This window comes from Carettochelys insculpta, chromosome 14, assembly GCF_033958435.1.
Source record: "Carettochelys insculpta isolate YL-2023 chromosome 14, ASM3395843v1, whole genome shotgun sequence".
Lineage (NCBI taxonomy): Eukaryota > Metazoa > Chordata > Testudines > Carettochelyidae > Carettochelys > Carettochelys insculpta.
Genome location: NC_134150.1, coordinates 16,345,030 through 16,359,157, shown reverse-complemented (window position 1 = coordinate 16,359,157; position 14,128 = coordinate 16,345,030). Strand labels below are relative to the sequence as shown.

At 42.9% G+C, this 14,128-nt stretch overlaps 1 protein-coding gene across 1 annotated transcript in view; it reads left to right on the top strand.

Moving 5' to 3' along the window:
- Nucleotides 1–14,128, top strand: part of ADCY7 (adenylate cyclase 7) — a 71,962-nt gene that overhangs the window by 15,192 nt on the left and 42,642 nt on the right. Inside the window, exons 4-8 of the mRNA XM_075008900.1 lie at nucleotides 960–1,109; nucleotides 4,276–4,424; nucleotides 5,000–5,111; nucleotides 9,265–9,392; nucleotides 11,622–11,780. Of these exons, the coding sequence (XP_074865001.1) occupies nucleotides 960–1,109; nucleotides 4,276–4,424; nucleotides 5,000–5,111; nucleotides 9,265–9,392; nucleotides 11,622–11,780 (698 nt within the window). The remainder of the gene's footprint in view (nucleotides 1–959; nucleotides 1,110–4,275; nucleotides 4,425–4,999; nucleotides 5,112–9,264; nucleotides 9,393–11,621; nucleotides 11,781–14,128) is intronic.

Here is a 14,128-nt window from a genome sequence, read left to right as displayed (position 1 = left end):
TTGCCCTTTCCCCCCCACATATCCAACCCTCCTATGCACAGTGAACAGACATTTGGAGGGGTATAGCCTGCCCAGAATATCCCCTGCTGCTCTCCAGCTGCCGGGCTCTGAAGGTACTGCAGATAGAGGTGGCTGCTGGACTGGCACCCATCAAAAGAGCAGAAAGACTGGATGGTGGACTGGTGTGCCCAAGAGCAACCCATGACCTTTGTCTATGCCCATTGGCATATACTGCCCAGGAAGAGTGGAGGGTCTTCACTTACCCACAATTACCCAGACAGACCTGCTCCAGCTGGGGTCCATAGTCCAGGCAGTTGCTTCTCACTGAGGGCCCTGCCACCTCAGAGCTGAATCACCCAGCCTGGGCAGCTCTTATTTATTTTTGTTTCTACTGTTTAGGTACAGTAAAGAATACAGAATACTGGACATTATTTTTTACCAAGTCAGCAAAAAATAAACCCAACATATATGATAACAATCTGGATATGCATAGGTACATATTTGTTTTTCCTAAAGTCAAGTATTTTAGGAAAATTCTCAGAGCCACCACCAGCAAGAGTTGATGGCCACATGCTGAGGCGGCCAAAAATATGTTGTGAGAACCCTGTCCTAGGATCAGATTTGCCCTTTTTCACAGCCACATCAAATTAGGAACATGTGCCCCAATGACAGGCACATGTCTGCTGACCTGGGTCATGACTTTCCTGGCTCAGTCCTTCTTGTCTTCTAATGAACTAATGTGAGTGAGTTAAGTAGAACCAATCGTGTAAGTGAATTACCTTCTATTTAACACACACAAGTTGGCTAACACAACATTTGCCGATGGTTTGATTGTGTGAAAGGACAGGACTAAAGCTTGAATTTTTCTTTATGTTCTGGACAAAAACATTTTAAGTTACTTCAATATAGACTACAAATAAATGTTCTGCAGCACTTAATTTTTTTTCCTTCTCTTCCAGCTACTTGCCAATGCTGTAATTTTTCTTTGTGGCAACCTGGTGGGTGGATTTCAAAAGTATCGGATGCAGGATGCTTCATGGGATTTGTACAGATACACTCTGAAGTGCATTCAAGTACGAATGAAGCTGAAGATTGAAAAGAGGCAACAAGTGAGTAGAAGCCTCTCTTACGTGAGTTAAATGTTTTGTTTTGTGTAATTTTTTCTAAGTTTGTGACTACTTCACACTGAAAGCCTTGATCCAATCCTTGTAAAAACAAGCTAATGTCACAAACAATTATGCCACTGACCATAGAGGGGGAATTACAGAGAGAAAGCTGCTTTATTTTAGGCTTACTTTGGTCAAAAACTTAGAAAAATTACGAATCTGCACAGAGCTAGATATGTTGGAAACCAGCAGTGATTACCAATCATACCTGTTTCCCTAAATCAAGAACAGGTAAAGTTATCTCAGGCAATTCAGAATGAAAGTAATTCTTAGTCTTTAGATTTGTATTGGTGAGAAATCCTTTAAATTAAATTCAGCAACGATCCCTCATTTTTATGAAGACACTGGATGTTTGAAATTCTATAGTCTTATTCTTTCCTAGAAGGGCAATTGGAAGATGTTTGTCAGCTAATGTAAAACCAGACAGAAGTCTATTTTTAAAGCTACTAATCAAGTATACAAATTTGGGTGGCATTCTTTAAAATAAATACTTGCAATGTTTTGTGAGTGCAAAATAATTTCTTGCTTTGGCATTGATAGTTAGAAATGAGTAATAATAAACCCTATGAAATGCGAACGTTCATACTGATGTAAAGTGTAATTTTGTGTAATTTACTGTTGATGACTAATGACTTGTATAATCTACCATTCATGGCTAGTGAGTTTAAAGAGCTAATAGTAGGAGCAACACTTCAAGGTAGGTGGAGATGATTTTTTTTCTACCTTGGTTTGGTGTTCTTCTATCTTTATCAGTTGCTCTCCACTTTTATTCCTTCCTCTGTGTCCCCTTTTCATTTACGCAGATTTGGCTGGTGTAGTCTTCTCTGGCTACCTTACCAAGCAAGGACCATCCTTGTGAAGCTGTTAGTTTTATACATAGCACACTTGCCCCATCATGTAGGATGCTTAATAATTTTGTTTGCATTTGTTATGTGTACAGTGAGGCCAGTCCTGAAAACATTTGATCCAAAGAGGGCTCACTGCTGATGTGGTTTTAACAAAACACACCCAAGTAGTAGTCATGTGTAATGGGGGTCGGGGTCCCCAAGCTCTGTACCTGATCCACAGACAGAAGTGACTCTCGTTCAGCAGGTGGAACAGAAGGTTTTTTTAGGCAACAGAGATATAGTGTGGTACAGACTTGTCAGCACGGCAACCAGGAGTGGTCTGTCTGACACTTGTTGGGAGGAGGAGATGCCCCAGAGGAAATCTCAGGCCTGGAGACCCTGCCTGGGACCCTGCCTGTTTTTTGTTCCTCTCCAGCCTCCAGACTCCCTCTCTCTAAGTGCCTGCCTCTAATTCAAAACTATCGTGGCTATATCCTGCTCTTTGTCTGTAGAGAGAGGTGTCACCTGGTCAGCTAGGCTACAGCCAGCAGTGGGGATTTCACAACCTATGTGAGCTACTCAGCTTCTCTCTCTCTCTCTCTCTCTCTCTCACACACACACACACACACACACACACACACACACACACACACAAAATGTTCCCTCTAATCTTCTCTATCCATGGGCAGATTTTTTCCATCCTTTTTTGGAATACATTTTTTATGTGTACTGAAGCATGTAGAAACTTACACCACCAGAAGAAACAAAAAAATCTAGCTGTAGTCACTCTCCTAATCACCTGGGCAGCATTTGAATCTCTCCTAAGTGGGCACACAAATGCACAGCTTAAAGGGAACACTACACACACATCCCCTTACTTATCCCGATCTTTTTCCTCGCAAGGTTTAGCAAGCTCCAGTCATCCAGTTACCTCCATCTCTGAGTTAGGAAAAAATATCTCTGCCTAATTGGCCAACGCCAGCCATTTAAAAAAGGTAGCTGCCCTAGGAACCAAATGCACAACTGTCCAGACTATGTGCCTCTGTCAGGATCACACAACCTTCCTTCCTGCATAGGGCAGCATTTTTAAGGTTTTAGTATACCCATTGATGGAAAGGAAACTTTGCTAACCAAGAGGGAACTAAACAGGCATTCTCTGATTAATAGCTGCCCACCTTGTTCCCTTAAGGGCAGGGGTGGTGAACCCAGGGTCTGGATCCAGACTGCAGCTTTCCTGGATCCAGTCCCCAAGACTCAGGACCCCCCTTCCCAGCATCTGGCCTGGGGCAGGGCAGAAGGGTGGGGAGTCCCAACCCTCATGGCTTGATCTGGCCCATGGGCTCCTACAGAGCATGGGGTGAGGGGGAAAGAAGTGGCACTCCCACCACTCCTCCATCCTCTCACCCAGCTGGGGGGATGGCAGCATAGTGCTGCCTGCGGAGAGGCTTCACCTGTTGCTCTGCATGGCCAGAATTCGGGCCAGTCAGTGCAGCAGGGGGTGGGGAAACAGTGCTTGACAGTGACAAAATAAAAAGCTCTCTGGAGAGGCTTTTCTCCTGCTGCTGCTGTTTTCCTAGCTGGAGGAGGGGGTGGTGGCAGTGCACAGAGGTAAGCAACCCCCTGCGCCTTCCACACCTGCTCAGACCCCTCCACCCAGCTCTTGAACCCCCTCTCGACCAGACCCTGCCATTCCCAACCCATTCCTGGACACCTTCCTCCCACCCAGGCCCCACACTGCTGCTGTAACTTCTCCCACCCAGACCTTCATTGCCAGCCCATTCCTGCACCCTCCTGCCTGCCTAGACCCCTCACCTACAGCCTGCTCCTGAACCCCCCCCACCACTGCCCCCAGCCCACTCCTGCACTCTCCCACCCAGACTGCCCTCTCTTAGCCTGTTCCTGTATCTTCCCACCCAGACCACCCACTCTTAGCCTGTTCCTGCACCCCTTTTCCCCTCACCCAAAAAAGATGCCCCACTACTGGCTTAAGGCTTTACGTTTCAGTTGCTGTTTGCTTTCCCTGCACAGCCTCCTTTGTTGCATTCAGGGAAGATAATATCAAACTGAAGTATGTGTAATATTTCAAAAAATAATTCATACAGTCATATCTCTCATTTAAAAAGTCGAAAAGGCACCTTTATTGAAAGCTGGAGCTGCCGCATTCAATAAATTGTTGAATGAGGAATCTTCTTTTTTAATCTTCCTCCAATAATTTTCTAAACCATCGAGATTCCTAAAATAGCACTTCACATAACTTTACATCATTATCTTTTCCTTCTTAGGAGAGCTTGCTTTTATCTATACTGCCAGCACATATCTCAATGGAAATGAAACTAGCCATTATAGAGCGACTGAAGGAAACCAATGATGATAGGCAAATGCATGATAACAACTTCCATAGTCTGTATGTGAAAAGGCATCAAAATGTTAGGTAAGTAAAGAAGCTTGACAAATGGGTTGGATTAAGACTTGCTTTAAGGGTTGGTTTATGTGCTGATGGTGAGTGTCATGGTTAGGATAAGACAGGAAGAAAGAAGAGTTTATGCTCACATGTTCTGAGCACATCTGTCAGGGTCAGAGGAAGGCAGAGAACTGGTTTTGAGATAATTTGCCAGATTTTGGATTTTTTTTTAAATTTTAATCGTAAAAGACACCCTTAATTTCCTCCTTTAACTGTTCAAATCCACACCCTAGGCTGTGGATTTTTTTTAGTGTGCTTTCATGCCAAAGTCTACCTGTTTGAAGACTCTGTGCCCTAAATAGTGTGCTGTGTTTCAAACTTAAATTAATAAAAAAAACCCCAAGCCCAAACACATTCCCTATTAACTCACTATAATGAAGATGGTTTTCACCCCAGATGGGACTTGGGACTGGTGTAGGAGGCCAATGCTATATCCATTAGGCAACTGAGGCCCATAAGTCAATTCTGGAGTTGATTTCCATGGATAGAAAGATGCTGTGTTTAGATAGCTTTGGTATTGGACTAATTAGTGTGTCATTGTCCAGCATCCTGTATGCAGACATTGTAGGATTCACTCGTCTGGCTAGTGACTGCTCTCCAAAGGAGCTGGTAGTGATGCTGAATGAGCTGTTTGGGAAGTTTGATCAAATTGCAAAGGTAGGTGTCACACTTCATTATGTGAATGTGAATGAATGCCACTTTTGGAAAACAGCAAGCTCCAAACTCTCTGGGAGTCAGTTCTCCTGCATTTGGGAAGTCTGTGTGATGCAAATCACAGGGTATCCACTGAAGAGTTTGCCTGGCCTGACTTTCAGATTAATAAAAATTCTCATTAAAAAGGCAAATTGATGTAAAAATCTCAAAAAGAACAAGGAAAGCTATTTGAGTGCCAGGAGGAAGATTGTTTAAAACCAGGCAAGTTCATAAGGATTCAACTGTCAGCTTTTCAGCTTAACTTCTGTGGATCTCTGAGTGAGTTCTGTAACTCTTTGGCTATGTCTTTCAAAAGAAGAAAAGCAGTGTCGACACTGCTCTTTCAAAAGTAATCCCCATAATCAAAACAACTTTTTTCCTATTTTTTTTTTTTAGGCAGAAGGGTTCTTTTGAAGATGGAGATTACTTTTGAAAGAGCCACATCTATACTGCTTTTATTCTTTAGAAAGAAGAATATGCAAATGAAGCACCAGATATGTAAATCTGTGCCTCATTTGCATGCCTCTTTCAAGGAACGCTAGTATAGACATAGCCTTTGTGTTCTGGTTTTACCCACCTATCAAATAGGAGCAATAAAGCTTATCTGTGTATCTCACAGGGTGTTGCAATGAGGAATTCCTTGGCATTTCTAAAATGCTTTGATATCCTCTAAAAAGCACTATATAGTAGGATCTCAACATTCGCAAGTGCCAGATTTGTGAATTCAATTATTCGAGGGGGCCTCGGTTCCCTGGGGCTCCAGGGCCAGACCACTGTCACCTACCGCTTCCCCGGGGCTCTGAGCCCTTCCCCCACCTTCGTGAATGTTGAGACCCTACTATATAAAGGACAAAATATTGGATTATTTTAGTTATGTAACACAGTACTAACATGTAAATGTTGGGAGGTGTGCACTATCAAAACATGTCAGAGACCAAGTAACATGAAAAAGGGTTTCCGCTGTTTGATTATCTTAATATTTTTAGAGTGAACTTATATTTGCAGTATTGTATAGTGATTGAGTCACATGATAGAATGTTGTGTCATGTTTTCTCTATAATTAGTTTTGCATATATATATAATTTGACCTTACACTGATAGAATGAATCGTTGTATCTGCTTTTGATACACTTTTATGAAGCAAATGGGTAAAGTATTTCAGAATAATCTATCTCTGAATATTGTGCCAAAACCATCAAATTAATATAGCTAAAGAGAAAACTGTGTTGGTAAAAATACTGCTTGTGATGGTATGGGCTGCCTGCCAATGTTCTCAAAATTACTTTGTCTGTACCTATGATGGATATAGAACAAACTGTAGAGCGTAGATTGCCGTGTCAAGCAAGAACATACCTATTAAAAATGAAGGCTCAGAAATCTGGAGATTGTGTGCAAATGACTTCTTGCCCTAACTTGCATTGTTGATAAACACCTCTTTATTTGTAGACATAATCTGAAATGGCCTGATGACCAGAATATAAGGTTGTAGCATAGAATGAGCTTTAAGTGCCTAGGAATTGTTATGTTCCTGGCTAGCTCTGGGATCTTCCTTTTTTGCCCTCTAGCTAAGTCTGGCAACTCCTTAAAATGCTATGCCACTTGCTTATTCTTGTTCTGGACTGGATGGAAGGCTGTTGAGAGTCCAATATAACGATTTTCCTTTTGTCAGTTCTACAGAGCTAAAAGTAGGATAGCTGCATTTTATTGTGTCCTGTAATGACTTTGCTGAAGCAATTAAATGAGCTAAATGCCAGCCGTGTTCTGGTTCCATAAATATATTGTTGATAAAGAATAAGGAAAGACTAATGCTTGTTTTTAGTCCCTGATTTTTTTTTAAAGATAGTGGTTTGATTTATAAACTGAGTATATTCGGGTATATGTGACAAACTAAATAAAAGTTGAAGAATTTAATGGAGTTAGAAAAATCTCAGTTAGTTTGTAATTTTCTAAAACTTTCCAGAAATTAAGTGGGAGAAGTTGTAAATTCCAGAGTAGAGGATTATAGTGCTGTTAAAGTATTGCATCATTATGCTTTACATGACTGAAACAGAAGAATCCATAATAAAGTAATTAAGTTAAATCTTGATGGATGTGGGCAAATTAGATTGTTGAAGGTACTGTGTCCCTTTTGCTAAAATTGCATAAATACATGGTTAAAGCCTTGTAAACAATAAATATCTTTTCTTGTACTTGTAGTATTTTGTATAGCATTTACAAGAGTTGAATTGCAATTACAGTTTCGCAAACTCTGGAGAACAAGAGGGTCATACTAACCTTATTAGAGCTATATTTTTCTGCAAACCTTATGAACACATGGTGTGATGCAAATGTTATTTCAGTTTTGTGGGTTTTTTATGCCACAGAATACAAGGATATAAAATAAGCAAAATAAAAATAGGATATTTGTGACAATTAGTCAAAAGGGTAACTGTGGCCATTGTTTGTAACAGTTCTTTTCGTTTAGAAAGGTAACAGCTGAATTGCCTTATAAATTGGTGCAAAATATCAGAAAAATAGGAATAATTTTAATTTAATAAAAAATTCAAACATGCACAAAAATTGAGTCACCTTAATTTTGTTTTAAATATGTTACCCCTCCTAAGGTTATGCTATGAGAAAAAATGATGATGCAAAAGAAACTGATAGGTTTGGTTTAAATGTAGCTTATTTTATTTGAAAGGCGTAGCTTCCTTACAGTAGGGTAAGGTATTTACTCTTAAAGTGGGATTTGAAAAGACCGAATCAAACCAGGCAAAGATAAGTAATAGTTCTCTCATTTTACAGAAGTGAAACTGAGGCTTAGAGAGACAGTTTAAGACCATACTACTCCTATAACATATTAAATAGAGTACAATATTTTCAGGGACCCGATGTACTCAAGGGAGTGGGGACAGTCAGTGAAGGGCCAGTTGAGAAGGCACACACCTGATGGTTTTTATAGAATCTTTCATAATTCAGTTACAGCTACAGTTTTAAAAAGCAATTCAGTTATAGAAAAAAGATTTCTGTTGATGCACTTGTTTTCCTTCCTTCCATCTGGAAAAATAAACGTTTGCTTGCCACGGGAGGGTAAAGAGGGCAATGCAAGTGGGAAGACGATGCCAAATACCAGCAAAAATACCCAGAATGCTACGGAGATGAGGGAACTGTGGGATAGGTTTTCACAATGCACTGCTGCAACAGTCGATGTTTGCTGATTGAGTGTGGTAGCAGGAAGTTGACTTTGTGAGGAGCACATGGGGAGGTGAGGATAGTCAAATATGAATCTGTAAAATCCAGCATCACAAAATGGATATTAATAAATATGAATTTATCTTGTAGTGTAGATGTAGCCTTACAGGACAGTCTTTGCCTTCACTTTCCCAAGACATTGATTTAACGTATGTGGCCTAAAAAATGTCTTAGAAAAGGTGTTGCATTCAAGCGCTTTGTGCTCCCAGCCTAATAAGGAATAGTTTCCATCCCACAGCTGGGTGGCAGGCATTCTCCTATGAAATTGCAGTGCTGCTCTGTGACCAGATGCTAGAAGTACCAGAATTGTGAATTATGTTGGCCCCTCTCTTCGAGTGACTTCTTGTACCCTCAATAAACTGTCAGGCTGAATATCCAGGTGACTAGTTCCTTCCCAAAGCCTTGGCAGGTCCAGTGATGACAACACAGTACTTTATCCACTACAGCAGCCTTGCAAAACATTTCAGTCAGGGAAGGTCATTTATTGTTGGCATCTAATTCATGAAAAACTATGGTGAAATAACAGATGAACAGATTTTATCCCTCTGGTGGTAAATTTCATGACAGTTATACCGGGCTATGTGATTGGAGAAGCCCTGTAAGTAATAAAGTCATCTCACTGATTTCTTCCTGGATTTAATTATATTTATGGCTTATTTCAGTAACAATCAGGAGTGAAGCAGGTAACCAAAAAACATGACTGACAAGTCTCATTGAGTCTTGAATGTAGAAGGAGAGAAACAGTATTGTTGCTTGAACAACAATTAAATGGGGTCCGAACTTTTTTTGAAAATATTATTTACAGTCATGTTGCCTGCGCTGTGTACTCTGGGTGTGCATATTAGAGTGCCTTTTTCTGTTATATTTTTTTCTCATTATTTTGCAGGAAAATGAATGCATGAGAATAAAAATTTTGGGAGACTGTTACTACTGTGTCTCAGGCCTACCTGTGTCCTTACCTGTTCATGCCCGAAACTGTGTGAAAATGGGACTTGACATGTGTGAAGCTATAAAGTATGTATTATGTAAATAGGGTTTCTTAATCTTTAGACCAATTGTGTAGCTAAAATCGACTTATCGGCAATCAACTTCCATGTCTGCCTACACAGAGGAGGGTTGACAGAAGTGTTTCTGCTGTTGATTTTCCTTATTCTTTGCCACTTGCGAGGAGTTCCGGGGTCAACTTTGACCCCTGAAAACATTGTTTCACGCGTGCACAAAATGAAACCCTGGAAGATCGACCCTGAGCGGGTTGATCTGTAGTAGCATGATTATAGCCTCAGAAAGTAAACAAGTGGGTTAGAAATGTAGGGAAGGGATTTTATTTTTAAAAAAAGATCATGAAGCCATTGAGTAAGGTCATTTGTAGTCCTTTGTGTGGAATGTTTAGAGCACATTCATTAACTCCTATGTCACTTACACTATTTCATTTTTAAAACAAAAAGCAGTCAAGTAGCACTTTAAAGACTAGCAAAATAATTTATTAGGTGAGCTTTTGTCGGACAGACCCACTTATTCAGACCATAGCCAGACCAGAACAGACTCAATATTTAAGGCACAGAGAACCAAAAACAGTAATCGAGGAGAACAAATTTCTTTTTTATGAGCATATTTCATTTTTATGTTTCAAGTCAGAATGAACCCAGCCTGTCTTTTATGAGCAACATGTAAGGAGAGCAGAACTTCATGAGTCTCTTAAGTTGAGCTTAAACTGCTCCATGGTGGAGAAGCTACATTAACATGACCTATATATCTTTTAGATGCCAGCAGGCTCTACACAGGGCAGTTGAGTGCTTTGCTAATCACACTCCTCTAATGAACTTTGACAGTGCTGTATAAACAAGGTCCTCCCCCTGCTTTTTTTTTCTTGTTGTTTCCACACATGTGGACTAGTTACCATCCTTTTATTATTTCTCTTGCTTAGCATGCAATGTGTATTGAGGAGGATTAGTGGGTAGTATACCAGGCCTGGTTTTGCATTCTTTGAGAGCAGAAGGAATGCAAATTTGTGTGCATGAGGAGTTTAGGGGTCTCAAGCTGTAGTGCAAATGTACAGTTCCATTCCCACAATAACGTGGGATTCTGTCATGCTTTATTCTAAGATTAAATAGTGTGGATGGATTGCCTACTTACTACACACCAATACCATCTCACGTTCAGGCTTAAATTTCAGAGGCGAAGGTAATTAAGCTGTGTTGTTGCTAATACTGAAGAGAACAAAGTTGACTAGGGTACTGAAGTTACTGCCAATTCCTTCACTTACTGTCATGAGACCTACACCTACAAACTTTATTAGCCACAGAACAAATAGAAAGGACATGTATTTAACAACGCTTCATGGCATGTAAACTCTGACAGCAGCCTAATGTCCAAATAACACACAATGATTTGAGTGCAAATTACATTTCAGTTCTTGGGATGTTATTCTCCTTTACTGCATATTTTAACTGAGACGATGCCATGGGATAGCCAAAGAGATGGCCTAACTTTGTACCCCTTGCCTTCAGTAGAAGCAAAGTTAGATTGTTTTACTGATTCGAAAATCTCATCCTAAATTCCCTTTTCTTTTCATTATGAAACAGAGCACTGGGTGTGTACTAATCTTAATTGCTGTTCTGAATTCCAGTTTTATGAGCTGAGAATCAATCCATTTGTCTGCCCTTTATTTGGAAGACAGTAGTAATGGTATTTTCTAGCTAATAAAATTAGAAAAGCTTCAGATGCACAAATTAAAGGAAGTCCCCACAAAATCTTTGGGTATGTTTAATAAATCACCACATTTTTTTCCTCCTGTCTTAAGCAATTGTAGGTTTCACATCTGCTTTCCAGTGAGCGGAGGAACTCAAACACTAGTAAGTAAACAAATCAGCAGTCAAGTAGCACTTTAAAGACAAACAAAATCATTTACAGGTGATGAGCTTTTGTGGGACAGACTCACTTCTACAGATCAATAGCATTTCCAGTACAGACTGACAGTTATATAACACAGTGGTCCAAGAAAAAAGAAAAGAAAAAAGAGATATGATCAGATACATGGAACTGAATGGGGTGGGGTGAAGGGGAGAGATACTGATAGTCTCATCTTCTAATAAATTATTTGGTTAGTCTTTAAAGTGTTACGTGACTGCTGGTTTGTTTTGTTAGAATACAGACTAACGTGGCTACCTCTCTGTTACTAATAAATAATGTATTTGTCTGGGGCAGCCTGCTTATCTTCTGATATCTCTCTCCCTGCTCACCAAGACAAGTGAAAGAAGCCACTGGAGTGGACATCAGTATGAGAGTTGGAATCCATTCTGGGAATGTGCTTTGTGGTGTGATTGGACTCCGGAAATGGCAGTATGATGTGTGGTCTCATGATGTTTCCTTAGCTAATCGTATGGAATCTTCAGGAATACCTGGGTAAGAACATTTGTTTTGGGTGCTGTTTCAGTTCCCTAATGATAATTTTCATTTTATTTCAGTATTTCGCTGTATTGTGCCATAGGCACTGACTCCTTGCGTACATCTAGGGCTTAAAACACCTATTGGCCACAAAGCTTCCCTTCCTTCTCTCCCCAGTGCCTCCTGCCCACCGCAGATCAGCTGTTGAGTAGTGTGCAGGAGGTACTGGGTAGCAGCAAAAGAAGCAGGAAGGGTTGAAACTGGTGAAGAAGAGGCAGGGCAAGTGTGGGGCTTTGGGTGAAGGGGTGGGGTGGTGCTTGGGGCTGAGTCTGTGTTCTGTTGGGTCTGGAATCCACCATTGTGTTGCTGCACTCATTTTAAATGACAAATGTTTTGAAAAGAGGAAAAACTCTCTACTTCAACTGTGAAAAATGTTTGTCTTTTGATATTTTTTCACCTGATCTGTAGAACTGTGATCTTATGTGAATGAACGTCTCTTATGTACCTCTTGATCTTTTGCATTTCTGAAACTGTTTTATTATAAGCTGGCTGACTTGATTCAAGTTGTATATAAAGATACTTGTTTTTGTAAATTTAGATGAAAACACATACACTGCTTGTGTAGGCAATACAAGGGTGTATGTTTACTTAGGCTGAGTCTACGCTACAGCTCCCTTTCAAAAGGACGGCTTTCGTCCACACAGGCAAATGGGGACTGAAGGTTTGATCTGCTCTTTCGAAAGTTCCCAAGTGCAATTTGAAAGAGAGTGTCCACACGACCCAGGGCGCTCTTTCAAAAGTACAGGGACAGGAAGCACCGTGGGCAGGGTCCCATGGCAGATGAGCCCTTCCAGGGCCGCCATCTGCTGCCTCTTTAAAGGGTCTCCACCCCAAGCTTCGGCCTCCAAATGCCGAGGGGTCAACTAACTGTCCCCAGGCACCCAGACCAGTGGAGAACAGAGGAGGCACCCCGGGCCCCCATGCACCATGGCCAGGGCACTGGCTGCGGTCCTGGCCACTGTGCACCAGCGGCTCCAGGTGGCCAGCCTAGTAGCCACCCTCCTGGAAGCCATCCTCAGGGCGTGATGTCCCCACCCATTCCCCCGGCTCACCTGCTGTCTGTGGGACTTCCCCACAAACAGCGACTGGGGGGACCGGCTGGTGCTGGAGGACTGGGGTGATGACTGGTGGCTACAAAACTTCAGAATGACCAAGGGGACGTTCCTGGAGCTGTGCCACTGGCTTGCCTCAGGTGTCCAGCATCGTGACATCCGCCTGATGCTGGTGATCCTGCTCCAGAAAAGGGTGGCCATTGCTGTCTGGAAACTGGCCACCTCGGACAGTCGCTGATCCGTCAGCCACCCGTTTGGGGTGGGCAGGGCCACCGTTGGGGCCATCCTCAATGAGGTAAGCCATGCCTGGGTCATGCCCCCACTATATGCAGGGACCAGGGGGCACCGTGGCATGGGGCACTGTTGGGGACTAGGGAGATGGGACAGGGGTGGAGATGGGGTCCCCAGGGAGACCCACTCTGCAGGGGACAAGGGTGGGGACGGGGGTGGGTACAGGGGCCCCAGGGAGGCCTGCCCTACAGGGGACAGGGACGTGGATGGGCAAGCACACTGCACCCTGCCCCATACTCATGAGCGCATCCTCCTCCCACACCCTGCAGGTTGTCCAGGCCATCAACAGAGTCCTCCTGCGGCAGCTGATCCGTGTTGGGGACCTGGATGATGCCATCCAGGGGTTTGAGGAGTTGGGCTTCCTGAACCACTTCGGGGCCTTGGGCAGCACGCATATAACCATCTGGGCCCTGGAGCATAGTGGCAGGGCTTACATAAACCACAAGGGCTACCACTCCATTGTTCTGCAGGCACTCGTTGACGCCATCAGTCGGTTCCAGGACATCTGCGTGGGCTGGTCCATCTGCATCCACAACTCCAGGGTGTTCCGGAACTCGGGGGTGGGCCGCCGCATGGCCTAGGGGAGCTTCTGCCCTGGAGGGAGCTCCCCATTGGGGACACCACAATGCCACCCTGCTTAGTGGCGCACGTGGCCTACCCCCTACAGGCCTGGTGATGAGGCCATATGTGGGACACACACAGCCTAGCCAGGACGTTTTTAATGAGCAGCTGAACAGGGCCTGCAACACGGTTGAGTGGGCATTTGGCTGCTTGAAGGGGCACTTCAGATGCCTCCTCACCAGGCTGGAGGTGGGCCTCCCCAGTGTTCCAGTGGTGGTTGGGGCCTACTGTGCCCTACACAACCTTGTGGAGGCAAAGCATGAGCCATTTGTGCAGGAGTGGGCTGTCGAGGCAGGGCGTGGGTACAAGCAGCCCCCATCCTGCCCCATGCCACCAGGCCCA